The sequence below is a fragment of the Rhinoraja longicauda genome, chromosome 5, assembly GCF_053455715.1.
Source record: "Rhinoraja longicauda isolate Sanriku21f chromosome 5, sRhiLon1.1, whole genome shotgun sequence".
NCBI lineage: Eukaryota > Metazoa > Chordata > Chondrichthyes > Rajiformes > Arhynchobatidae > Rhinoraja > Rhinoraja longicauda.
The window spans coordinates 24,300,021-24,327,616 of record NC_135957.1 but is presented as its reverse complement, the minus strand read 5'-3'; the positions used below and the strand labels follow the sequence as shown (position 1 = coordinate 24,327,616).

At 41.3% G+C, this 27,596-nt stretch overlaps 1 protein-coding gene across 3 annotated transcripts in view; it reads left to right on the top strand.

The window, feature by feature from the left end:
- egln1a (egl-9 family hypoxia-inducible factor 1a) overlaps positions 1-27,596 on the top strand; it is a 72,379-nt gene that overhangs the window by 40,071 nt on the left and 4,712 nt on the right. The window contains exons 2-4 of one of the 3 annotated variants that reach the window (XM_078399130.1): positions 290-409; positions 12,716-12,852; positions 25,133-25,200. In XM_078399130.1, the coding sequence (XP_078255256.1) occupies positions 290-409; positions 12,716-12,852; positions 25,133-25,200 (325 nt within the window). Of the gene's footprint in view, positions 1-289; positions 410-12,715; positions 12,853-21,543; positions 21,628-25,132; positions 25,201-27,596 lie in introns of those variants that run through there. The other 2 variants (XM_078399132.1, XM_078399131.1) reach the window with 2 other exon arrangements.

Below are 27,596 nucleotides of genomic sequence, written 5' to 3'. Positions count from 1 at the left end.
TAAATGTTCAATGGACAAGAGTAGCATCTCGTAAACTACAATTTTAAGAAAGAATGGAGCGTGAAAAGTTTTTAACTGCAATTCAAAATGTAATAATGTGTAAGAAAGAACTGCAGATGCTGGTTTAAATCGAAGGTAGATGCAAAATGCTGGAGTAACTCAGCAGGACAGGCAACATTTCTGGAGAGAAGGAATGAGTGACGTTTCGGGTCAAGACCCTTCAGACTGATGTCAGGCTAAATTCAAAATGTAATGATGTTTTTATCTCTTTTTGTAAATTGATTTACAGGCAATGGTTGCATGTTACCCAGGCAATGGAACCGGATATGTACGTCATGTTGACAATCCTAATGGAGATGGACGATGTGTCACGTGTATCTATTATCTAAATAAAAATTGGGATGCACAGGTATGTAACATTAACTATATGCAGAAAATTGCTCAGAACCTGAAATGTAGAGTAACGGGGAAGAAACAATACCTTTTCAATTGAGGTGAAATAATAGGAAAAAATTCATAATTGCCAGTGATATTAACTTTAACGATTAATTTTTTTAAAAACAGGTTAATGATACAGATGAGTCAAAAGTGATTTGAATTGTAATCATTTTTTATTGGTGGACTCCTTGTTTTTTGCAAAAGTTCATGTTAACAAAAATGGCTCTGAAAAATGGTACTCTTCTGTGTTCTGTTAGTCCATTGGGTAATTCAATTGGGTAGTCCAGTAGGGTCTTTTGATAGGCAGATGAGTGGACAAAGGCCAGAGATGAAAAGACAGACAGAAGGTGTGAGACAGAAGGATTGAAGTGTTGCAAGTTGTGAAGCTAATGGAAGGGAGATGGAGGGGAGAAATAGGTTCAAGTCAGGTGGGGGAGAGGGGCGAGTTGAGGGAGGGGGGGGGAAGGGGGGATATATGTGGGGGGGAAGAAGGGAGGGGACGAGGGTTATGTACTTGTTTAAAATTGGAGAATTCAATGTTTATATTGAAGCCACCCAAGCAGAATATGAGATGCTGTTGAAAGGACCTGCAGTTGCGGGTTTATTCTGAAGATACACAAAATACTGGAATAACTCAGCGGGTCAAGCAGCATCTCTGGAGAAAAGGAATTGCCTACGTTTCAGGTCGGAATCCTCCAGTTCCAACCCTCCAGTCTGAAGAAGGTTTCCGACCCGAAACGTCACCTATTCTTTTTCTCCAGAAATGCTGCTTGACCTGCTTCCTTACTCCAGCATTTTGTGAACATGAGGTGCTGTTCCTCCAGTATGTTTACCACCCCATTCTGGCAATGCAGGAGGCCCAGGTCTGTATGGTTAGCAATTGGGAGATCCAGCAGGCCTTGGCAGATCCAGCACATGTTCAGCAAAACGGTCACGGGGTCTACGTTTTGTGTCGCCAAAGTACATGAGGGCACATCGGGAACACTGCATGTAATGGATGAGGATAGACAAGTGCATGTGAACCGCTGTCTCACCTGGAAGGACTGCTCACGTCTGTGGCTATAATTCCAGTGGATAAAATGAGCAAAATTTTTAATTTTTTTAGATTCACAGAGAAAGGAAATTAATCCTCTTTTCAAATATTGCAGAACTTAAAATATGCATATGTGTACTGGGTTTGACTGAATTCAGTGAGAATGGATCTATTTTGGCAAAGTAGGAAATGTGAAAAATTAGATATATTTAGAAAATGTATGTTTAGAAAAATGCAGATTTGACAAGCACGATCTGGATATATGAGAAATTTAATATAATTGAAAGTAGTGGAATACATTAAAATCGTGTTGTGGCACAGCCAGGAGAGCTACCACCTCACAGCTCCACAACTTCTTTGGTGCTGTCTTTCATGTTTGCATGTTCTCCCTATAACCACATGGGTTTCTTCCAGTTTCCTCTTGTATCACAAAGATATACAAGTTGGTGAATTAATTGGCCACTATAATTTATGATTAATGTTAATCAATCTTGAATGGTTGGCGCAAACTTCGTGAGCCAAAATCCCTGGTTCCGTGCTGTATAATTCTCTGATGTGTCAAAATTAGTGCTTCTGTAGATTGTGATTGAAATGTGTATGAGAAGGTTTTGTAGAAAAATACAGGATTGTAACAATGCTGCTATCATCAGATATTTATAGGAAGTGGTAATTAAGAAGGTGGATAAAGTCAACATGGTACCAAGGGTACGAGATTTTCCAGTTCCCTATCTAGTAATGCCAGAAACCTGCCAGTGGAACCATGTCATGAATAATTAACAGTTAATTTCAAAGAAGAATTCTGTATCTTTAGATCGGTACATCTGAGGTTCACCTACATTAATAGGTGTGAGTGGTCCCTGATTATGTTGACTGCTTTCCCCGACAGCATGAAGTGTAGAGAGATACAATGGGGCCAGGCAGCTGGTTTGCATGATATGCTGGGCTGCGTCAACAACTTTCTGCAATTTCTTGCGGTCTTGGGCAGAGCAGTTGCCAGACCAAGCTGTGGTGTATCTATAAAAAATAACAAGTCCATTGAGAGAGACCGGATTTCCTTCATCTTCTGAGGAAGTTGAGATGTTGGTATGCTTTCTTGGCTGGAACGTCAATGTTATTGGAGCAGGATAAATTGTTGGTGATGTTTACGTCTGAAGAACATGATGCTCTCGATCAATTCCACCTCAGCACTATTGATGTAGACTGGGATGTGTACTCTACCCTGTTTTCTGAAGTTGATGACTAATTCCTTTGTTTTGCTGACATTGACAGAGAGGTTGTTGGCTTAACACCATGTTATTAAGTTCTCCGCCACCTTCCTATACTCGATTTTGTCTTTGTTTGAGATCCGGCTTATTATGGTGGTGTCATCTGCAAACTTGTAAATGGTGTTTGAGCAGAATTTGGCAGCATAGTCAAGGGTGTACAGGAGTACAATAAGTGGCTGAGAATGCAATGTTGCAACGATAGACAAATTGCAGTGGACCAATGCTGTCTTAGATGCTGAAGTGAAAAGGGGGCCATAACCAATCTCTTAAAATATTTCATGATGGTGGATGTCCGAGCCATCAGATGGTGGTTATTAAGGCGCACCACCTTGCGTTTCCTGAATGATAGAGTTCTTAAAGCAGGTGGCCATTACTCCTACCAATACTAAAACCTCTGTAACACTTGATAGGTGTAATAATATCTTGTTTTACAGAAAATACCAGGATTCTAATGAGTATGGCTTTCCAAAATATTTCACTGAGAATTGTATTTAGTTGGAATCTTTCGTGATGAAGATGTAATGTACTAATTTTTTTCCAGTAACTCGGAATTTCCTGTGATCAGTACAGAATAATAAAGATTAAGTTATGATTGTTTTCCGTTTCTGCAGTGAGTGTTTTCTCCCAAATGGTTAAAATCATCTTTAAAATAAAAATTCAATAAATTGTGATTTTCAACTAAGATTTATTGAGGATACAATTAAATTTGTTGGCCACAAAAAGGTGATAAGTTGTTGAGCTTGCTAGAGAACACAATAAAGGCAACAGAAGTTTGGATGAGCAAACATGTATGGAAACAGGAGATTTCAAATCTGGCGCGGAGTGCATAGAAACTGGAGGTGACAATAACATAGATGAGGGACTCATTGCCATATCAGCTGAAACAAATGATCTACAGGAAGAATTAAATGATGTTTGAAACTGAACCTAAAATCTTGGATGCAGAGCGCAGGAATTAATATGTGTAGGAAGGAGAACTGCAGATGCTAGTTTAAATTGAAGGTAGACACAATATGCTGGAGTAACTCAGCGGGTCAGGCAGCATTTCTGGAGAGAGAAAATGGGTAATGTTTCGGGTCGAGACCCTTCTTCAGATTGATGTTGGGATGGGCTGGGATAAAGATAGGATGTAGTAGAAGACAGGAAGACTGGTGGGAGAACTGGGAAGGGGGAGGGGATAGAGAGGGAAAGCAGGGACTATCTGAAGTTAGAGAAGTCAATGTTGATACTGCTGGGGTGTAAACTACCCAAGCGAAATATGAGGTCCTCCAATTTGTGCTGGGCCTTACTCTGGCAATGGAGGAGGCCCAGGGCACAAAGGTCAGATTGGGAATGGGAGGGGGAGTTGAAGTGCTGAGCCACCCGGAGATCAGATTGGTTAAGACGGACTGAGCGGAGGCGTTCAGCGAAACGATCGCCGAGCCTGCGCTTGGTCTCGTCAATATAGAGAAGTTGACACCTGGAATAGCGGATACAGTAGATGAGGTTGGAGGAGGTGCAGGTGAATCTCTTCCTCACCTGGAAAGACTGGATCCTTGGATGGAGTCGAGGAGGGAGGTAAAGGGACAGGTGTTGCATCTCCTGCGGTTGCAGGGGAAAGTACCTGGGGAGGGGGTGGTTTAGGTGGGAAGGGACGAGTGGACCAGGGAGTTCGGAGGGAACAGTCTCTGCGGAAAGCAGAAAGGGGTGGAGATGGGAAGATGTGGCCAGTAGAGGGATCCCGTTGGAGGTGGCGTAAATGTTGGAGTATATTATGTTGTATGCGACGGCTGATGGGGTGGAAGGTGAGGACAAGGGGGACTCTGTCCTTGTTACGAATAGGAGGAGGGGGAGCAAGAGCGGAGCTGCGGGATATTGAGGAGACCCTAGTGAGAGCCTCATCTATAAATGAAGAGGGGAACCCACGTTCCCTAAAGAATGAGGACATCTCCGATGCCCTTGTATGGAACTGGGCGCAGATGCGGCATAGATGGAGGAATTGGGAGTAGGGGATAGAGTTTTTACATGAAACAGGGTGGGAAGAAGTGTAGTCAAGATAGCTATGGGAGTCAGTAGGTTTGTAGTAGATGTCGGTCACAAGTCTGTCTCCTGTGATGGAGATGGTGAGATCCAGAAATGGTAGGGAGATGTCGGAGATGGTCCAAGTAAATTTAAGAGCAGGATGGAAATTAGTGGTGAAATTGATGGTCAGTGAGTTCTGCATGGGTACAGGTGGTAGCACCAATGCAGTCGTCAGTGTGGAGGAGGTAGAGTTTGGGGATAGGGCCAATGTACGCCTGGAACAGGGATTGTTCGATGTACCCTATAAAGAGGCAGGCATAGCTAAGTCCCATGCAAATGCCCATAGCTATGCCTTGGATTGGGGGGAAGTGGGAGGAGTCGAAGGGGAAATTGTTGAGGGTAAGGACCAGCTCTGCTAGACGGAGGAGAGTATTGGTAGATGGAAATTGGCCGGTTCTGCAGTCAAGGAAGAAACGGAGGGCTTTAAGACCCTCCTGGTGGGGGTTGGAGGTGTAGAGTGACTGGACATCCATAGTAAAGATGAGGGAGTGGGGGTCTGGAAAATGGAAGGTATTGAGGAGACGGAGAGCGTGTGATTCAATTCTAAACACTCGAGTCCAATATTAGACATTCATCAGAGATAAGAAATTCATAAATTCATTTACAGGGGTTCTAACAAAAAAATGGAGAAGTTTCGAGAAGTGGTCAAGTGCAGTACTTTTGATGTACACATGGATGCTGTTATTGTCTCCAGAAAATGTTGCCCATTCCGTCTCTCCAGAGATGCTGCCTGTCCCGCTGAGTTACTCCAGCATTTTGTGTCTACCTTGCCTTGAGATAATGTTGAGGGAGAGAAGTAGGTCCATTTCTGAGAATTTCTATTTTTTTAGAAAGAAAATAACTTGGTGAAGTTGGTTATGATAGGTTAGAATTAAAGAGGTTAAGCATGGACAGCTGCTCTAATCTACATACCAGATGAAAACGTGGAGGCAGTTAAAATGGTAATATCAACCAGTGGCGGCAAAACATTGGAATAGTGGTTACAGTGATAGGAGATGTAAGTTATTGCAGACCTCCCAACCCTTCCGAATTTGGCGGAAAGTTTCCACTTTCTTATTTCATTTCCGCCATTCTGATTTTGCCTCACATTTTTCCGCAAAATATGTGCCTCGCCACTCGCCCCGACCCATCCCGCCCCTCGCCTTTGGCCTGGCCTCGCTGCTAGCCCGGCCTCGCCTCGACGCTGGCCCGGCCTCACCACTGGCCCGGTCTCACCTCGCCGCGGGCCTCTCACCGCTGACCCGGCCTCACCTCGCCGCTGGCCTCGCCTCGCCGCTTGCCTCGCCGCTGGCCCTGCCTCGCTGCGAAGCAAGCCCGTTGATGTTGAGAGCAGATGGGGGGGGTTGGGGTGCGGGGGAGGGGGCAGTGGAGTGGGAGGAGAGAGTGGGGCGGGGGTTCGGGGGTGGGGTTCGGGGGTGGGGTGCGGGGGGGGTGGAGGAAGGGGGGGAGAGTGAGGGTGGGAGGGCAGTGGAGGAGGGGTGGGGGAGTAAGGGGAGGAGAGGTGGAGTGGAGGGGTGGGGGGAGTAGGGGGGAAGGGTAGGGGGGTGTGGGGGGGAGTAGGGGGGTGGGGGGAGTAGGGTTGGGGGGAACATGAACTGTTGTGATTTGCTGTTGAAGACCACTGGAGCAGGTATGTCTTCAATTAAATTAGGTATGTGCAGTTTTTTAAATGAAACTATTTCTTCATAACTTAGTCATACATTTTATGACCATTGTTCTTTTATTCAATACCAAGAGAATTGGGATGTGTAAGAAAAAAACAAAATAGATTAAAAACAAAACAAAACCATTTTTTCTTTGTTGTAAAAAGTATTTCTGTTCAATATCCTTTCTATAATAGTAGAATATACTCATGATATGCCTGACATTGTACATGTAGTCCAAGAACTACAAACTGTTGGAAATAATAGTCGTTTTTCACACGTGAATGTAGCGCTACGCGCATGTGGCGTGCATACTTTTTTTTGCTGAAAAGTTGCATTACGAATTATGAATTTTGATGTAAAATTCTGAATTTTGGACATCAAAATTCTGAATTTGTAAAATCAAATGTTGGGAGGTCTGTTATTGCATTCTTTAAAGCAGTGTTGATAATCTAGCAGAACGTTAGATCTGCCAATTGATGTTCAGCAACTGCTTTTCAAGAAAAGAGGATTTGGAAGTTCAAGAATTCTGGAAATGGAAGATAGATTGGTAGAAAGATTTGATGAAATTTGTGGTGCTCTGATGTGTGAGAGAGGCTGATGAATTTACTAACAGAAATACAGTTGAAAGCAACCCAGGATGAAAGGGTATAAGACTCGCACATGAGGAAAAAACACTTTTGCAGGTGATTCAAGAAAGATGCAAGGGTCTTTTTACGAATGTAAACATCTGGAATACCTTTCATAATTTTGCATGAAAAATAGGCAGCACGAGATATTGAGAAAAAAGTCACAAACTCTTTACAACCGATTTCATCAATAGCTTATTAAAGGAAAGGATGCAGATTACTTTTATGGTCAAGAAAGATCAGAAACAAAGTAAGTGGATTTAATTAATTCTGTCCTGTTATTGTTGATGAGAATGTTTATTATGGTCGTGAACAGCAGTGTTCTGAAGAATAAATTTAACGTTTCATTTGGACATTGTTTTTTTAAAATTTTTATGTTTATTTTTTAAATTCTTAATTTAATTAATTACAGTGCATATAACAACAACAGTAAACCCCATCCCTTCCCTTCCCTACATAATCATGAAAACAAACAAACAAAAACAAATAAATAAATATAAATAAATTTTAAAAAAACATAACTACAATGTGACAAAAAAGACAAAAGCACAAAAACATGAGGCAAGGTAATTTTCACAAGTCAAATATTTCAGTATTTTCTCTGCTGGATTCAAAGAAGGTACAAAAGCCTGAGGCATTGAGGGGATAGTTTTACTTGTCCTTAATATGCTGCAGCACTGGGTTCCATATGTTGAAGAACTTTTGAGGGTTGCCAGACAATTCATATCTCAACCTCTCTACGTGTAAGATGCCCATTAATTCTCTTAACCAAGTCTCAAACTGAGGAGCAGAGTCTGATTTCCATAGTTTCAAAATACATCAGTTGGCAATTACCATACCATAAACCAAGATTGTGCGAGCATTATGGTCTAGCTTCTCAAGCGTTGTGGAATACCCGACACTGGTTTTAAACTGTGAAGAAGAGACTGACACCTCACTAATGAGAGTCATTTAATTTTCGCAAAGAGTGAAATGTTGATAATTAAATTGGCCGACCACTAAGAATTGCTGTGTTAACATTTTTAACATTTTTAACATGAATGGTGGCCAATCCAAAATCAAAAGCTGTTTAAAAACTATATTTGTCTTGAAACCTTAGGAGATGTATACTGAAATATGGGAAATTCCTTGATTATTAATTTAGAGCTATGGAAAAATGGTGGTAATGAAGGACAATCTTCTAAATGCAGACCTATCAATAACAAATAATATGATAGTTCACTGATCTAGCATGAATTTCCAGATTTAAGCTCATAGTATAATTACATTCACGAGTAATAGAAATTTATAGAAGACTGCAAGGACGTACAGATTCTTTTATTTTGTGCTGTATTTCATAATCCTGCTCCAACTTTGTATTAGTGAGGTAATTTAAAAAAATCAATATTGTTTTGAGTTATTTTTAAAAGGTCTTAATTCCACTATCTGAGTTCAGTAATAAAGTTTTCACTACATAAATGCATTGGGCATTAATTCGCAAGAAAATTCTTTGTTGTGAAAAAATATTTGGCTTGCTATAACTGTAATGTATAGACGCTTTGCTAGGTCCTCCAACTACATCTATCATCACAACTTCAAATCTTGAAAATGGTAAGCATTTTGGAACAATAGATATAATTTCAAGTGTGTTTTAATTTTTGTTATTTTGAAACGAGCGTTTTTTAAAAAACAAATATGACATGAGTGATGAATTTACAGTCATCAATAACACTTTATGCTGCTATCTTTGGTTCATAATGCCATACCAGAACAATTCTACTTCTGCATAATGACAACATTTCAGACAGGCACAGTCAAACTACTGAAATTCCAAGGAAGTTGTTCTTAAAATTAACTTTCAATGCCACCTGCTGTATATTATTGGTACAGGCATATATACCTAAATTTGAATTTGTCCAGATAATACATTTTATTTGAAAAATATTACCTTTTTATTGAGACTAAGATGATAATATGTTTCTGATTAGCTTTGAAATCTGTGCATCACTGGAAAAAGTTATAATATCTAATTGTTGACAGTGCAGGCAAGATTTGGGGGGGATTATATTGTGTCTAAGGAATTTCCTTCAATAAATAAAGCTATGATTATTCTCTCTACAATTAAAACTAATTGAGTGGGGCACAAGTAGATAATGGATGTTCATAATTTCTGGAGTTTATAACATGAAGTATAAATAATAAATGACGCAGGGCTTGATTTGTAATTAACAGATTGACTGCTTTTAATTATGAATGTTAATTAACTGTTGTAAAAGCATTATTTTTTCAAAGGCATTCATTGTGCTTTTGAACAGGAAAGTTTTATTTTCAAAGAAGATTTTTTGAGCAGCGGGAACACAAGATAAAGAGGGGTTGGTTTTTGAAGGTGGGAAAGTGATGGTGAGTAGTTTGGAGGAGCAAATAGAAAGAGAAGTAGCAAGTGAGATGCTGGGTATGCAACCCACCACCTGATTCCTCAACGCCTTCCCACAGATGAAATGGTTTGGAATCTAATGGATTTTTTTGCACTTGGTTTGGATGATTGCAGCTCCAGCACCATTTAAAAAGCTAGACATCATCCATGAACAGTCTAATTGTTTGGCAACTCATTTGCAATCTATAATTTGGATTCATTTCTCCACTGACTACGAGTATCATCTTCAAAATGCAGTTCAATCATTTGTTGAGTTGTCTTCACTATCGGCTCTCAAACCAGTGACATCCTTCGTCAAGAAGAATGAGGAGAGCAATGACATTGCAGTGCTTGAACCTACAAGTTCCCCTCCATGGATCTTGACTTGAAAATGTATTGCTGTCTATTCATTATCACAAGCCTCCAGGACAGTTTCAGGATATTGTTAAATGTTGGCATTGTCAGCGATGCTCACATCCCATATGAATTTAATTTACTTTGATTTTTGAGCAATAAATTGTTTCAGGTTGGATTGCCAGGATTATTCTGGTTCAGTATAAATGTTGGCAGTGATCAGGATATCATTAACAGAATAAAGTGTATTTTAGAAGCTTTACGGGGTGTGAAGCTATTAAAATTGAATTCACGCTGAATATACGTGCAGTGCCCCAGGAATTACATTGTGATTTGTCATTCTCAAGGTAACTTACTGGAAAATTCATGACACATTGATACAATGCAATATAAGTGCACCATTATTACAGTCCAATTAATCAGACTATTCTTGGTCAATGTTTCAATGAAGAATAGTGACTAATGTTGCCCTTTTAGTAAATACTATTTTTATTGCCAAGCATAAGAAATAAATGTTGGAGGAAACCATTTGCCCTGGTGTTCTGCAGTTCAAATTGATTATACCTCAGTGCCATTTTCCTCAACTAACTTGAAATGCATTGATTCCATTAATATCTAACAATCTTAATAATTACTATTTTGAATGTATGCTGCAACTGCACTCGTGGGAAGTGAGTTATAAAGATACACTATCTTCTGGGAAATTAATTTCTTTCCACCTTGATCCTCAATAGCTGGGTACATATTTCGAGACTGAACCTTGGTTCTTGACTTTCTTAACTAGGGAAAACATCAATTGCATATCTCCACTTTTAACCCCCTTAAGAATTTTGCATTTTTTCAATGAGATTATCTCTTTTAATTCTAAACTTGAGAGTGTAAGCTCAGTCTGTTTAACAGCAAATCTGTCATCCCACTATCAAATTTGGTAATGCAATCTCTGTGCAGATATCCCTTTTTTTGAGGGAAGCAGTTCTTATGTAATTTGCCAGATGTGGTCTCAGTAGGGCTTAATATTATTGGATTAGATATAGAGTCATAGAGTCCTACAGCACAGAAAGAGGCCCTTCGGCCCATCGGGTCCGTGCCGCCCGTTACCAAACACGGTCTAATTTTAATCCCATTTTCCCGCATTTGGACCGTAGCCCTGAATGTTGTAGCATTTCAAGTGCCCATCCAAATGCCTCTTAAACGTTGTGAGTGTTCCCGCCTCCACCACCACCCCAGGCAGTAAGTTCCAGACTCCAACCACCCTCTGGGTGAAAAAGTTCTTTCTCACATCCCCCCGAAACCTCCCTCCCCTTACCCTGTATCTATGTCCCCTCGTTGTTGAACCTTCCACCAGTGGAAGAAGTTTCCCGCCATCTACCTTATCTATGCCCCTCATGATCTTGTACACCTCGATCATGTCCCCTCTCAGCCTTCTCTGCTCCAGGGAAAACAACCCCAGTCTGCTCAGTCTCTCCTCATAGCCGAGGCCCTTCATCCCTGGCAGCATCCTGGTGAATCTCCTCTGCACCCTCTCCAAAGCTATCACATCCTTTCTATAATGTGGTGACCGGAACTGTACACAATACTCCAGCTGTGGCCTCACCAGTGTTCTGTACAATTCCATCATTACCCCCCTACTTTTATATTCGATGCCCCGGCTAATGAAGGCCAGTAACCCATATGTATTCAAATCCTCTTGCAATATGTGCCAACATATTGTTGGCCTTCCTAATTGTTTGCTACTCAGACTGTAACGCCTCCTTTGGGCAATCAATTCTGCTTTCTCTCCCCAGTTCAGTCTTGAAATACATTTTCTGGATGCACTAGCTTCCAGTACATGATGATTAATACTCCTCACCAGAACTACCAGCTAGGCTGGAATAATATTGGCTTTAACATAATTATTGAAACAGTCAATTAAAGAAAATATTAAGTCTCCCCAATGATGTAACTTTCTATTTCCGAAACATTTGCTTGATTTAAAACCAGTTACTTGAAATTGATACAAATATGAAAGATACTATTTTTTACTTTTCTTTGACTGCTGGAGCAATGAAGTCAGAAGTTTAAATTCTTATATATAAATCTATAAAATACTGAGGACTTTCTGTGAATGGACAAATTTAGTCTTTTACCATTCACATGTTTTATGAACTAATGAATGGAAGGGTACGATTTTTAATTTGAAATAACCAATGATGTTTGGAGGTTTTTCTAATTATTTTCAACCATAATTTCTGAGTGACAGACGTTCTGATATTCGGTATTTTGCAGCACCTGACCACAAGCGTAGGAATTTATTTTTCAGACTCTATTCTCTGTCTAATGTGTTGCAAAGATTAGTTTAGTTTATGATTAGTTTCGTTTATTATTGTCATGTGTACTGAGGTACAGTGAAAAGTTGTTTTGTTGCACGCTATCTATTCAACAAAAAGACTACACATGTTTACACTCAAGCTGTCCACAATGCACAGATACAGAATAAAGTGAATAATGTTTAGTACAAGGTAAAAGTAGTCTGAGGGTCTCCAATTAAGTAGTTGGTAGATGAGGACAACACTCGGACATTACTGGGGGGAGAAGAGAGAGTGACTGGGGTAAGACTTGTCCTTGATTATGTTGGTGGCCTTGCCGAAGCTGTGTGAAGTATAGTGGAGTCGATGGAAGAGAGGTTAGATTGCGTGATGGCCTGGGCTACGTCCTCCACTCTCTGCCTGCGGTTTTGGATGGGGCTGTTGGATACTGATGGATACTTTGATCACTGCTGTGGCATAAAGTTATTCTTTAAACATAGTTAAATATTACAAACAGTTCTGTTTATTGCTGCTCTGCTTTTCATCCACCATCTAGGGTTTGAGAGAAAATACACAGATAATTACTGATAACTAAATACTTCCTTGACTTTTTAGGTAAACGGAGGTCTTCTTCGAATTTTTCCAGAAGGCAAATCACAGTTTGCTGATATTGAACCAAAGTTTGACAGGATATTATTATTTTGGTCAGATCGACGCAACCCACATGAAGTACAATCAGCTTTTGCCACAAGGTAAGTTCTATGAAATGCTTTCAGAGAGAATGGGAGCTGAAATTGTATTGAAATTTTAACTTTCAAAGACCACATTTTTAATTCATCTTATGAGTGGATGCAGTATAATGTATCCATTAGAAGGAAAATCAATAATGTTTCATTAAGCTATTGCCTACTCGATGCTCTTTGGGTGGCCTTCAGTGTTACTGCCATTGATTTGTATGAAACTGTAATGTCAATAACCAACTTGGGAGAGATGTCCGTAAAACAGAAAGCAAAATTGTGTTGAGAAGTTATCAATGGTACCTCCATAAATTGTGCAAGTTCTATCTTATACAAGCGTGTGGTGGTTTTGTGAATAATGATCAGAATTGTCTGAGACTATAGCAAGATACAGATCAGATGGAAAAAGTTGGGTGGAGCATTGGCAGACGGAATTTAACCGCAACAAATGTAAACTGATGCATTTTAGGAAATCACTAGCCCGAGTGGACCCGTTGGGCCCAAACCTTTCCTGCATTGGTCTAGCACCCTCTCTTCCCCCACTCACCCATTCCATCCCTCCTAAACCCCCTCTTATCACCCCTCTTCTCCCCCCCACTCACACACTCCATCCCTCCTCAATGCCCCTGAAAACTCCCCCAAACCTCTCCTGCAATGGTCTAGCACCCTCCCCTCCCCCAGTCCCCCTCCTCCCCTCCCCCCCTTCACCCACTCACCCACTCCATTCCCCCCCTCAACCCTCCTTGAGGCAGCGGCGGCTCGACGGCAACTGTCCCCTCATTCAGCAGCAGCGGCGGCTCGACAGCGACGGACATTGCTTTGAGCAGAAAGATGCCCCGGCGGACAATCAGCGTGCTTTGAGCACGGAAAGAGCCGATGACCAATCAGAGCAGCGGTGGCGCTTCCCCCCCACGTGGGACCCGGAACAGCGACCAATCGGGCGTCGAGCGGGAAGTCGGAGCCAATCAATCTACCCCATGTGAGGGAGGAGCGGGAGGAGCTAATCAGGACACGCCAAACCCCACGTGGGGGGGGGTTGGTAGAGCCAATCAAATGGCGATCTCAAAATGGCAACCCTCCCCCAACTGCGCAATCATGGATCCGGCGACCATCTTACTGTTGTGACACAAGATGAACTCGTAAGTATTAGTGCAACGGGCCCCAACTGCACAGGTGCGGACCAGTTGGGTTCCCATTGTGACGTCGAACGCGGCTGATGGGCAGGGATGACGGAGTTTATTAAAGTTTAAAAAAGTAATTTTTAAAGTTTAAGAAGTGAATAACTTTTAAAATATAACAAACATTTGAACTGCAGGACAATGGTGAGTAAGGTGGGCCTGAAATTGTTGCGCTATCGTGTACCGTTTTGGCTGTAATTCAGGTATAAATATAAGCACGAACAAACTGACAAACAAGTGGACCCGTTGGGCCCAAACCTCTACTGCATTGGTGCAGCATCCTCTCCTCCCCCCTTCCTCCTCCCCTTCCCCCCTCCTTTCCCCCTCTTCCCCTCCCACCTTCCCCTCCCCCCCCACTCCATCCCCCTCAACCCCCCTTATCCACCCTCCTCCACCCCCTCCCTCCCTCCATCCCTCCCTAGGAGATAGATTTAAACTTTAAAATGTGAATAACTTTAAAAATATAACACCGATTTCAATGAAACAAACAAACGAGAGTTTTACTATATAGATATAGATAGATATAACACACTGTAAATGGTAGGAATGTTGATAAACTGTGGGATCTATGGGTTCAAGATCATAGTTCTTGAGAGAAGGGATTCACCAGAATATTGCCTGGTTTGAAGGAATTGAGTTACAGGGAGAGATTGGATCGGGTGGATTATATTACCCTGGGGCGGCAAAGGAGGCTGAGGGATTACCTGATAAATATAAAATTATGAGGCATAGATAGGCTATATATCGTCAGAAGCACGAAACAATCTTCTGGAGGAACTCAGCACGATAGGCTTCTGTGGAAGGAAATCTGTTGGTGGCACAGTTTTTGAGTTGCTGCCCTACAGCACCAGAGTCGCAAGTTTGATCCCGACTACGGGTGCTGTCTTTACGGAGATTGTATGTTCTCCCAGTGACCGCGTGTGTTTTCTCCAGGTGCTCCGGTTTCCTCCCACACTCCAGAGACATACAGGTTTGTAGGTTAATTGGCTTCGGTAAAAATTGTAAATTGTCCCTAATGTGTAGGATAGTGCTAATGTCCGGGGTGATCGGTGGATGGCGCGGACTCGGTGAGCCAAAGGATCTGTTTCCACACTCTATCTCCACAATCTAAAGAAATGGAGCATCATCGTTTTGGCCCCTTTCTCTGGACTGAAAGGCCCCTCCATCTAAAACGCCAATTGTCCATTTATTTTCATAGTTGCTGCCTGACCAAGTGAGTTCCTTCAGCCGATTGTTCTAGGATCAGGATTCTAGCATTTGCAGTCTCTTGTCCTATATAGTCAGAATTATTTTTGCATGGTAGGGGTATTAAAATCAAAATGGCACAGGTTCCAGGTGAGAGGAAGGAATTTTAAAGAGGATTTTAGGAGAGCTTTCATTATACAGCAAGTGATTAATATTTAAAACATTGCCAGAGATGACAGTGAAAACAGATACAATCACAACTTTTAAGAAACATTTATATAGGCACTTGAATTTAAGGATACAGACCTAATGTGGGCAAATGGAGTTGGTACAGACGGGCAAAAAAATCAGTACAACAGTACAATGATCCTAAATTTCTGTATGTTGCCAAATCATATTCCTTATTAGAAGTATTACCAGTATTAGAAAATTAGAAAGGGAATTGTGTGTCAATGCTTTCTGGTCTTTTTCCTCTACAGTAGTCTTTAAATAAAGAACAAAAATAGGTAATATTGCATCCAATCTTTACCTGATAAAGATTTATTTTTTCTATTCGATTGCTGGTACGTCCATGTTCCAAAAATATTTTTAGTTCCTCTTGGTTGGAACTTTGCAGCTAGTCAGCACTGGATTAGATACTGTGCTTTCGGAGAATTTGTTTAAGAAACCCTCTGAATTAAAATTTTAATGCTAAACTAGACCAAGTGGACCCATTGGGCCCAAACTTCTCCTGCATTGGTGCAGCACCCTCTCCTCCCCTCTCCCCCCCACTCCCCCTCCCCTCCCCCCTCCCCTCCCACTCCCCCTTTCCCTCCCCCCTTCCCCCTCCCTCTCTCCCCTCCTCTCTCCACCTTCCCCCCCTCTCCCCCCTCCCCTCTCCCTCCCTAGGAGATAGATTTAAACTTTAAAATGTGAATGACTTTAAAAATAAATGATTTCAATGAAACTTCTTCCATTAGCACCAAAGGGACGACGGTGAGTAAGGTGGGCCTAAAATTGTCGCGCTTAGATTGTACCATTTTGGCTGTAGTTCAGGAACAAACAACCAAACAAATGAGAGTTTTAGTATTTAGATTTCATGGTGGGTTGGAGTCATTTTTCTCTCATTTACAATACAAGAATGCAGAAAAGTTCAGATTGTTAGATGAGTCATGTTCATTGCATGGATCATTTTATTCGAATGCTCACTTGAATATCATTGCATTTATATTACTTTAGTTGGTCACATTGATGCATTGCGCAAGTGCACTTGATGGAGTTTGTAAGATTGTACACCATTAAATATTCATGATTGTTTTTATATCTTGATTGCTTAGTGTTATTAGTTTATTTTCTGTTGAGCACCCAAATGTAGTTTCCCAGGTGAACTCTCACATCTTATGAAAAGAAATATGAAAATTCTTACCATTTTCATATGTGATAATATGTCCATTTACAATCATAGTTTGCTCTGTTAGCAGTGGGACATAGAATTATATACTGATATGTCAGGCTAATAATTTTTTTTAAGGTGTTTTAAAATCAGGTTGGTTTATGTTACTTCACTTAAATTTGTATCTCTTCTGAACATTCAGCAATTCTCCACAATATGCTTCACAATTCGTGTCCTTGATGAAACATTTTAGTGAGCAGGAAAACTCAGAGAATTGGTTGTTTACTTCCAGTTAGATAGCAAAGCCAGAACCAAAAAGTAAATGTTACAATATTAATTTATGTTTATCTATTTAAAAAAATTGAGATAGGGCACCAGAAGCACAATTAAACATAAACGTCCCTCAAGGTGAGCTTCAGAGCAGAAGGGCAGTGTCCCAAAAATACAGGCCACCAGGAGCAGTGAAGCCTTATTTCGGGCCTCTTCCGATGCGCCACAGAATGATCTTATGAATATCAACAGATTACAACTTGCATTTCTTTTGCTGAAGCAGCAAAATAAAAGGCAGTTCATGTGATGTGTTTTACAGGGTTATTGATTGAAAGGAAAGCGATGGTCATAAAGATAGACACAAAAAGCTGGAGTAACTCAGCGGGACAGGCAGCATCTCTGGAGAAAAGGAATGGGTGACGTTTCGGGTCAAGACCCTTCTTCAGACCCAAAACTACCCAAAATGCCTCAACCTGAAATTTCACCCATTCCTTCTCTCCAGAGATGCTACTTGTCTCGCTGAGTTACTCCAGCCTTTTGAGCCTATTTTTGGTTTAAACCAGCATCTGCAGTTCCTTCCTACATGATAGTTATAAAGGATAGGTATAATATGTACCTATTATACTCCACAAGAAGACAGAGCTTGGCACCTAACCCAAGTGAATCTCAAAGCAGTCCTCCAGCCATTATAGCACATGTCCACCTTTATTTCATTCATCCTGCTACTTTGTCAGTTTCAGCACCAACCTGCTATTTTCTCTGAGACTTCTGCTTTTCGCGTCAACCTATTTGGCATATTGCTGAAATCCACAAAGACTACCCTCATGTACTACCCTCATCAACTCTCTTTGCTCCTTCTTCAAGCATTCTAGGCAGACTGATCTGACGGGATCTTCCCTTGATGAAGTACCCTGACAATCATTAATAAATTAGTGTTTTTGCAAACTTCAAAAACAATACGACCACTGTGGTCTGTTTGAAAAGCTTGTAATGTGGTCTGTAACCCCTCCCTTCTGAAACAGCTGTGCCTTATCAGCAACCTCCCAGCATTCCAACAGCTTATCTGTCCTTAGAAAGGACTGGAAAATAATCGTCAGAGCCTGTACTGCTGCCTCCCTGTTTTTCCAAACAGTCCAGGGTACATTCTAAATTTGGCTGTTGATTTATCTACTTTATAAGCTGTTCAACCCTTTTTTTCCCCTTTCCTATTTTATTTAATATTTCCTTCTGTTCGTCTTGAATTACAATTGTCATCTTTATAAAAACAGGCACAAAGTGATGATTTAAAGCCAACGCCCCACAGAGGATACCTTTTTGGCTTCTAATGGGAAGTGGGAACTGAAGGAACAAAGTAGAAATAAAAAATTAGTACAAGAGGTGTTGATGAGCTTGGATAAATTTAAGGATCTGCTGATTTACATCAGAGTTTTTGAAAGAGGATGGAATGTAGTGTAGCAAAGTGTGGAGTCATGCATTTTGGAGTGGAAATAAAGGCGTAGCTTATTTTCTAAATGGGGAGAGTATCCAGAAATCGGAGGTGCCAAGGAACTTGGGAGTGCAGGTGCAGGATTCCCAAAAAGTTAATCTGCAAGTAAAGAAAGCAAACGTAATGCTAACATTTACTTCGAGAGGGCTTGGGTACAAAAACGGGGATGGAATGCTGAGGTTCTATAAGGCGTGGGTCAGGCCACATTTGGAATATTGTGAGCAATTCTGGGCACCATATCTGAGGAAGGACGTGCTGGCTCTGTAGAGGGTCCAGAGGAGGTTTACAAGAATGATCCCAGGAACGAGTAGGTTAACATATGATGGGCGTTTGACGGCACTGGGCCTGTACTCCCTGGAATTTAGAAGAATGAGGGGGGACCTCATTGAAACGTACTGAAAAAGAAAGATAGAGTGGATGTGGAGAGGATGTTTCTCCCATTGGGAGAGTCTAGGACTAGAGGTCATAGCCTCAGAATTAAAGGTGGTTCTTTTTGGAAGGAGATGTGGAGGAATTTTTCTAGTCAGAGGGTGGTGAATCTGTGGAAATCTTTGCCACAGAAGGCTGTGGAGGCCAAGTCAGTGAATATTTTTAAGGCAGAGATAGATAGATTCTTGATTAGTATGGGTGTCAGAGGTTATGGGGAGAAGGCAGGAGAATGGGGTTAAGAAGGAGAGATAGATCAGCCATGATTGAATGATGGAGTATTGATGGGCCAAATAGCCTAATTCTGCTCCTGTCACTTATGAAAGAGGTGATTTTATAGATGCTGTGATATCATCTTCCAAAATTCTATTTTTTATGAATTTTATGACAGCGAACGTGACTACACGTTTTAAGAAAGGATGAAGAGAGAAAGGGAGGGAAGTGACGCAGCACGTAGCTGCAGCATCTGATTCTGTCATTGGTGCTGTCTGTGCAATTTACACATTCTCTCGTTGACCGATTCTCTCGTTGGTTTCCTCCTGGTACCACTTAAAAGTTAAAGGCAAAAGAAATTAAAGGGGAATTAATGAGCATATGAGCATATGTACGGTGAAATAAGGAGAGATTGGCACTAATGGAATGTTCCTCTGGGAGCTCGCATGGACCCATTGGTCTGATTCGCCACCTCCTACATCATAGACTACCGACCTGTTAGCCTAATATCAGTGAGAGGGAAAATGTTGGGATCTTTACTGAAGGATATAGTAATCGATTATCTTGAAAATACTAAAAGAATTGAGTAGAGCAAACATGAATTTATGAAAAGAAAATCGTCTCTAACTAATCGGCTGAAGTTCTTTGTCATAAGTAGAAACAATAAGGAGGAACTAGTGGATGTGTTGTATTTGGATTTTCAAAACTCTTCAATAAGAACTAGCATAAGAAGTTGGTCAACAAGGCTAGAGCACATGGAATTGGAGGTGGTATAATAATATTGAATGGAAATTGGTTATTAAAGAAAGAGAGAAGAGTGAGAATAAATCCATAATTCACAGGCTGTGAGTTCTGTGATATTTTGGGGATTGTTATTTGTGTTGCAGGTTTTCACAATTTGCATCAACAATTTAGCTGAGGGGACCAAATGCCATATTTCCATGCTTATTAACAATATAAAACCAAATGAGATTGTGCATAGAGAAGAATATAAAGAGCTTCACAGGGTCCAGGACAAGCTGAGTGAGTGGGTGAGAAGACAGCAGATGGAATACAGTGTGGGGAAAATATGAGCGTGTGCAGAAAACAAAAAAAGGTATTTATTAAATGGTTAAAGATGGGTAGTATTAATGTTTAAAGGAACCTCGGTATATTTGTACACTGTGCATTAACAGAACACTCTGAAAGCCATCATCAGTGCGGAGCAAGTGAATAAGGGGGCAAGAGTAAGGAAGTCTTATTGCAAACGTATAGTGCCTTCATATGGCCACACCTGGAAGAAGGGTGGTGGAATTGTCCACGAATTAACAAGCACAGCAAGGTGTCCTGGATGTAAGTGGGAAAGAACTGGTGGGGGACAAGATACCTTCGAGGAATGATTAGGAACATCACCACCCCTTTCTCTCAGTTTCTCCTTCTCCATTTCACCTGTTCTCGAGTTGACGCCTTCAACTCCAGGTCTGAAGGTTTGATCCTAACTGCAGATGCTGGCTGTATGGTGTTTGTACGTTTACCCAGTGACCACGTGGGTTTTCTCCGGGTGCTCCGGTTTCCACCCACATTCCAAAGGCAGGTTTGTAGTTAATTTGCTTCTGTAAATTTTAAATTGTCCCTAGAGTGTAGGTTAGTGCAGGAGTAGGGGTAATCGCTGGTCGGCGCAGACTCGGTGAGCCAAAGGACCTGTTTTCACCAGATATTTCTAAAGCCTAAAGACATGAGAGATGCCCACTTTCTTCTGCGAACAGGGCTACCTCACCCCATGGTGCCCTTGCTTGCATTTCTTACATTTCCAACACATCTGTTCTCCACTCAGACAGCATAGGGATAGAATTCCCCTGTTCCTCATCTTTCATCCCACCACCCTTCACATCTAGCACATTATTCTTCATCATTTCTTTATCGCACCAACTGCCACATCCTCCCCTTCCCATCCATTTCTGCTTTCCGTAGGAGCAACCCTTTCCATGAGTCCCTGGATGGCTCAATCCTATCCGCCCATCCTTCCCCTGCAAGCATAGGAGGTGTAACGCCTGTCGTGTAACAGCACCTAAATTCCACCTGGGTAGTCTATACCCAACAGCATGCACAATGAATATTCCAACTTTAGATAACCCATGTCCCCACTGTCCTTTTCTCTCTCCTCTTATCTACCCTGATCTCTCCCCCTCCCCCCCCCCCCCCCCCCCAACATTAGCTTGTCCTTCCACCTCCCCCCCACAACTCTCATCACCCTGTTTCTTTTCCTCCCATTATCCTCACACACTCTTCCTACTGGATCCTCTCTCCAATACTGGTCATCCCACCCCTCTCCATGTTGCTATCACCTACCACTGCCCTTTCTCATTCATTTTTATTCTTCGTCTTTCTTTCCTATCAAACCTAGAATCTGCAGCCTTTTCTTTTCCATTTATCCCCTCCCACCTTCTGTCGAGTTCTCCACTCTTCCCTCCCCCATCTGACTACTATCTGCACTCAACCCCTTCTCACCTGGGTCCACCTATTGCCTGCCCCACCTCTGCCATCCCCACCCCCAACCCCTTTATATTGGCTACTTCCTCTCTGCTCTTTCATTCTAGGTGAAGGGTCTGACCCTTCTGGTTGACTGTCCAGTTCCCTCCGTGGATGCTGCCTGACCTGCTGAATTCCTCCAGCTGCTCTCCTTTTTTTTTGCTAAAGATTCCGAAACCATCTTTCTTGCCTTGTATAGTCTGGAGTTAGGAGGAATTAAAGAAGATCTCGCTGAAATGTGCAAAATTCTTAAAAGGCTTAACAAGCCAGATGCAGGTAAGATGTTCTTCCACTGGTTCTGGATTCTAGGACCGGATGGGGAGCTGGGTAGGGCACAATCTCAAAATGGAGGGAAGCCATTAAGGATGGAAATGCAAGGTTTCTTCACTTGTGTGATGGTGAACCTTTGGAATTTCTACCCCAGTGGACTGTGGACGCAGTTGTGTGTGTTTATTCAACACACATTGAAACATTTATGGTCTTTCTATTTGCAGTGTTTATAAATGAGATTGAGCTAGAATAGAAACAATATTTAAATTTGAAGTCTTTACTAAATTGGATGTTTTTATAATCTCAAACATAGTTGTGGATAGGTTGGGAGGGTGCAGTAATTAATGAGAAAGTGAGACTAGCTCAGTTAGGCAAATTTGTTAGCATGGTTGATAACTTAGATGGGCCGAAGGGCCTATTTCCATCCTGCATAGCTCTACGAATCTCTGCCAATATATTCTGGAGATAGAGCCCAGGATTACTGGAGTGTTTGCTGAAACCAACATTGGTCTGCATAGCTTCAATGGAAGCTATTGGATCATTGACCTGTCCAGTGCCACCCCCAAGTATACTCGGGTCAGAGTATACAAGTGAAAACAAATCTTGGCAGTGAATAGGTTAAGTAGGCGAGTACGATGCAAATCTTGAGAGGAATTAATAAAGACACTGGCATGGTATTATCTGGTTTACGGTATAATACTGGTAATAAGGAAATTTGGGTAAAACATATTGTGTAAAAAAGGCCCAAGCAATGCATCAGAGATTTAAGGACAGTGAAGACCCTGGAGTTTAGACACTGGAGTTTAGAAGGATGAGAGGGGATCTTATAGAAACATATAAAATTATAAAAGGACTGGACAAGCTAGATGCAGGAAAAATGTTCCCAATGTTGGGCGAGTCCAGAACCAGGGGCCACAGTCTTAGAATAAAGGGGAGGCTATTTAAAACTGAGGTGAGAAAAAGCTTTTTCACCCAGAGTTGTGAATTTGTGGAATTCTCTGCCACAGAGGGCAGTGGAAGCCAAATCACTGGATGGATTTAAGAGAGAGTTAGATAGAGCTCCAGGGGCTAGTGGAATCAAGGGATATGGGGAGAAGGCAGGCACGGGTTATTGATTGGGGACAATCAGCCATGATCACAATGAATGGTGGTGCTGGCTCAAAGAGCCGAATGGCCTCCGCCTGCACCTATTTTCTATGTTTCTTTGTTTCTATCCTGAGTTTGTTTACTTTGGAGAAGTACACCTTATATGAAATTATTGAAGATTCTTAAGAAACTTGATGAATTGAACACTGATAATATTTTTCCAGTTTCCTATAGTGTCTTCAAGTGGATAAAAGCCTGTGTTATTTCATAATGAAATTAATCAGGCAAATTTTTCAAATTTGCTTGATTGTCAGAATAAAACTGTGTATGTGTTTTGTTTTTGCTGATGTAGATACTTTCCTTGGTTACTGAGTGGTGGTAGATGTTAAACAAACATACAAGACTGAAATACGTGTAATGTGTGTATTTTGCAAGGTTTTAACTGTAAGCAAACTACATGACATGATAGCAACTTCACCAATTTCCACCCTGCACTCAAATTCACTTGGACCATCTCTGACACCTCCTTCCCGTTTTTTGATCTCACAATCTCCATTACAGGAGATAGACTATCGACTGACGTCTATTACAAGCCAACTGACTCCCACAACTATCTCGACTGCACTTCTTCCCACCCTGCTTTCTGCGAAGACGCAATCCCCTACTCTCAATTCCTCTGTCTATGTCACATCTGCGCCCAAGATGAGGTGTTCCATAACAGGATATCCATATGTCCTCATTCTTTAGGGAACAGGGGTTCCCCTCTCCCATCATAGATGAGGCCCTCACTCGTGTCTCCTCAGTACCTCGCAGCTCCACCCTTGCTCCCCCTCCCGCTAGTCGCAACAGAGACAGAGTCCCCCTAGTCCTAACCTTTCATCCAGCAGCCGTTGCATACAACACATATTCCTCCGACATTCTCGCCACCTTCAAAGGGATCAGTAGATGAGGTTGGAGGAGGTGCAAGTGAACCTCTGCCTAACCTGAAAGGACTGTCGGGGTCCCTAGACAGAGTCGAGGGAGGAGGTATAGGGCGGGACAGGTGTTGCATCTGCGGTTGCAGGGGAAGGTACCTGGGGATTCCCTCTCTCCATCCCTCTCCCACCCAAGGCGCACCAGCTTCTCGTTTTCACCCAACAAACAGCTAACAATGGCCTGTTTCCTGTATCATCGTTACTTTTTTGCCTATCTTTCATTCATTGTTCATTATCTCTCTACATCAACGTCTATGTCTCACGTTTCCCTTTCCCCTGACTTGTCTGAAGAAGGGTCTCGACCCGAAACGTCACCCATTCCTTCTCTCCAGAGTTACTCCATCTTTTTGTGTCTATCTTCAGTTTAAACCAGCATCTGCAGTTCTTCCTACACTAAGCAATTTCTGTTGGGTAATGCCACGTAGAACAAGGAATGAGGAGACTTATTTTGAAGAAAGGAACTCCTTGAATAACGTCAACTTAACTGAAAGTTCACTTTTGGTTGGAGAATCCAAGGATTGAATTATTATATATGGAAACAAAACTAGTTCCCGAGTTTGGTTCGTAAAGACCATCTCTATTTTGCAGCAGCCACATAAACCCTTGGTTTAGCAATTCTGGATTATGTCTGAGTTCAGTTTTGAGATGCACCAGGACATTTCAAAATATAATTAAAGTTAACATTTTTGATACTGCAACTTCTACTTTGGTCATCTATGTATGTGCCCATGTTGATAAAACGATCTGTCAGTGAAATTTAAAAAATGTTAATTAAAAATGATCCAAAACCATAAGACTAGGTATGCTGAAAAACTGAAATAAAATAAAAGGTGCTGGAAGGAGGTCATGCAGCATATATGGGGGGGAAAAACAAAGTAAATGTTTCAGATCAATAATGATAATTAAATTGTACTTTTTCTAGCCTCCCTGGTTCTTTGGCTTGTAGTTGTGAGAATTCTTTAAGCTGATGACCCTCCTTGGCCATCTTAATGACACCTAGCTGCCAGATGCGGTGGTTTTTACTTCAGCTGCTATATAGATAATTAGTCATAGACATGAGAAAAATAGTTAGGAGACTTCAGAGTCAGTCATGCAGAATTTTATATTCACAAGGCTGCAATGCCTTTTAACCTTGCCACTCCTTTATTTTCGACAGTTAGAATAGCTATGTTCTAAATATATAGTGATACATTGACAATATATTATGAATTAGTCATGGTGTTTTGTGTGATTAGTAAAGATAATGCAAGTCGTGAGTTTACTTAAATAAACAGCCTCTGTTAGGATAATAAAGAAGAACATTAACTACTTTTATATTAAACTTCAGGTACGCCATAACAGTCTGGTATTTTGATGCAGATGAGCGAACACGAGCTAAAGACAAATATTCAACAGGTACAGTGGCCTCATCTGAGTATTTACACTTTTTAAAAATAATATTTTCTGTATGATATTAGTTAAATGATCAATTCCGAAATGTTATATATTTTACCAGCTTGATCGTAAATTGTAATATACTATCAATTGAAAATGGCACTACTCTTTCTCTATTAAATATTTATTTCAATATTTTTAAAGAAGCTACTTGTTTGAGTTGCCACATTGTTAAATATTACGTCTATGTACATTGTACAGATGCCATTCATTGTGAAATGTGTACTCATTCGATGTTCACCTCTTCTGCAGGGATAAATATTTAGCAACTCGAAACAAATCTCTGACCAAAGTTAGATTTATTTCTGATACCCATGTATTGGCAGTTCATTAAACTATTGGTCTAGGTTCTTCCATTGCTTTACAACACTACTGACTTGTTTCAATAATTGGGATGTTCAATTGGTATCTAACATATCATCTCTGTCCTGTGATACTGTGTTAGTCTCCAGTTCCAGTACGTTTAACTACATATGTCTCTTCCCGGCTTGAAGCTTTCCGGCAGTAAATGGATTGTCCCATCTATTGGTTTCTCTGATCTAAGTTGATCATTTTAACTTATTGACCTGCAAGTGATTTTTTAACCCACCGGTATTATCAATAGTTTTACTTTTTTTTTAAACTACGGTTTTCATATTTCAGTTTGAAAGCAAAGGTAATTCCTAGATTCGTATATTTGCTGAAATATTTTCATTCACAGATTTGGAATTGTGTTGTAATTTTCTAGAGAATAAGCAAAACATTTAGTTTACTCCTGCTAAACTATTGTTGTTAATACACACAGAAAGAGGATGAATAAGATCGTACTTGACTTACCGATTCAGTGCCCCAGATATTTATTCCCCTCTATTATGGAATATCAGCTAATAACTTTCCATGTCCACAGAAATTATAAACTATGGTAAATATAATATTTTGGCAGCTCCAGCTGCGGCTGATGTTTTATCAGGCACTGGTGAGGCCACATTAGGAATATTGTCAGCAGTTTACGGCCCTAGATTTGATTGGAAGGAGGCCCTAGCAGGGAAGACGGTGGAACAGCAATGGCAGGTATTCCTGGGAATAATGCAGAAGTTGCAGGATCCATTTATCCCAAAGAGCAGGAAAGATTCTAAGGGGAGTAAGAGGCACCTGTGGCTGACAAGGGAGGTCAAGGACAGCATAAAAATAAAAGAGAAGAAGTATAACATAGCAAAGAAGAGTGGGAAGCCAGAGGATTGGGACTCTTTTAAAGAGCAACAGAAGATAACTAAAAAGGCAATACGGGGAGAAAAGATGAGGTATGAGGGTAAGCTAGCCAATAATATAAAGGAGGATAGTAAAAGCTTTTTTAGGTATGTGTAGAGGAAAAAATAGTCAAGGCAAATGTGGGTCCCTTGAAGACAGAAGCAGGGGAATTTATTATGGGGAACAAGGAAATGGGAGACGAGTTGAACCAGTACTTTGGATCTGTCTTCACTATGGAAGATACAAACAATCTCCCAGATGTTCTAGTGGCCAGAGATCCTAGGGTGATGGAGGAACTGAAGGAAATTCACATTAGGCAGGAAATGGTGTTGGGTAGACTGATGGGACTGAAGGCTGATAAATCCCCAGGGCCTGATGGTCTGCATCCGAGGGTACTTAAGGAGATGGCTCTAGAAATCGTGGACGCATTGGTGATCATTTTCCAATGTTGTATAGATTCAGGATCAGTTCCTGTGGATTGGAGGGTCGCTAATGTTATCCCACATTTTAAGAAAGGAGGGAGAGAGAAAAGGGAAATTATAGACCAGTTAGTCTGACATCAGTGGTGGGGAAGATGCTGGAGTCAATTATAAAAGACAAAATTACGGAGTATTTGGATAGCAGTAACAGGATCATTCCGAGTCAGCATGGATTTATGAAGGAGAAATCATGCTTGACTAATCTTCTGGTTTTTTTTGAGGATGTAACTAGGAAAATTGACAGGGAAGAGCCGGTGGATGTGGTGTACCTTGACTTTCAGAAAGCCTTCGACAAGGTCCCACATAGGAGATTAGTGGGCAAAATAAGAGCACATGGTATTGGGGGTAGGGGACTGACATGGATAGAAAATTGATTGGCAGACAGAAAGCAAAGAGTGGGGATAAATGGGTCCCTTTCAGAATGGCAGGCAGTGACCAGTGGGGTATCGCAAGGCTCAGTGCTGGGACCACAGCTATTTACAATATACATTAATGACTTGGATGAAGAGATTAAAAATACCATTAGCAAATTTGCAGATGATACAAAGCTGGGTGGCAGAGTGGACTGTGAGGAAGATGCTATGAGGTTGCAGGGTGACTTGGACAGGTTGTGTGAGTGGGCGGATGCATGGCAGGTGCAGTTTAATGTGG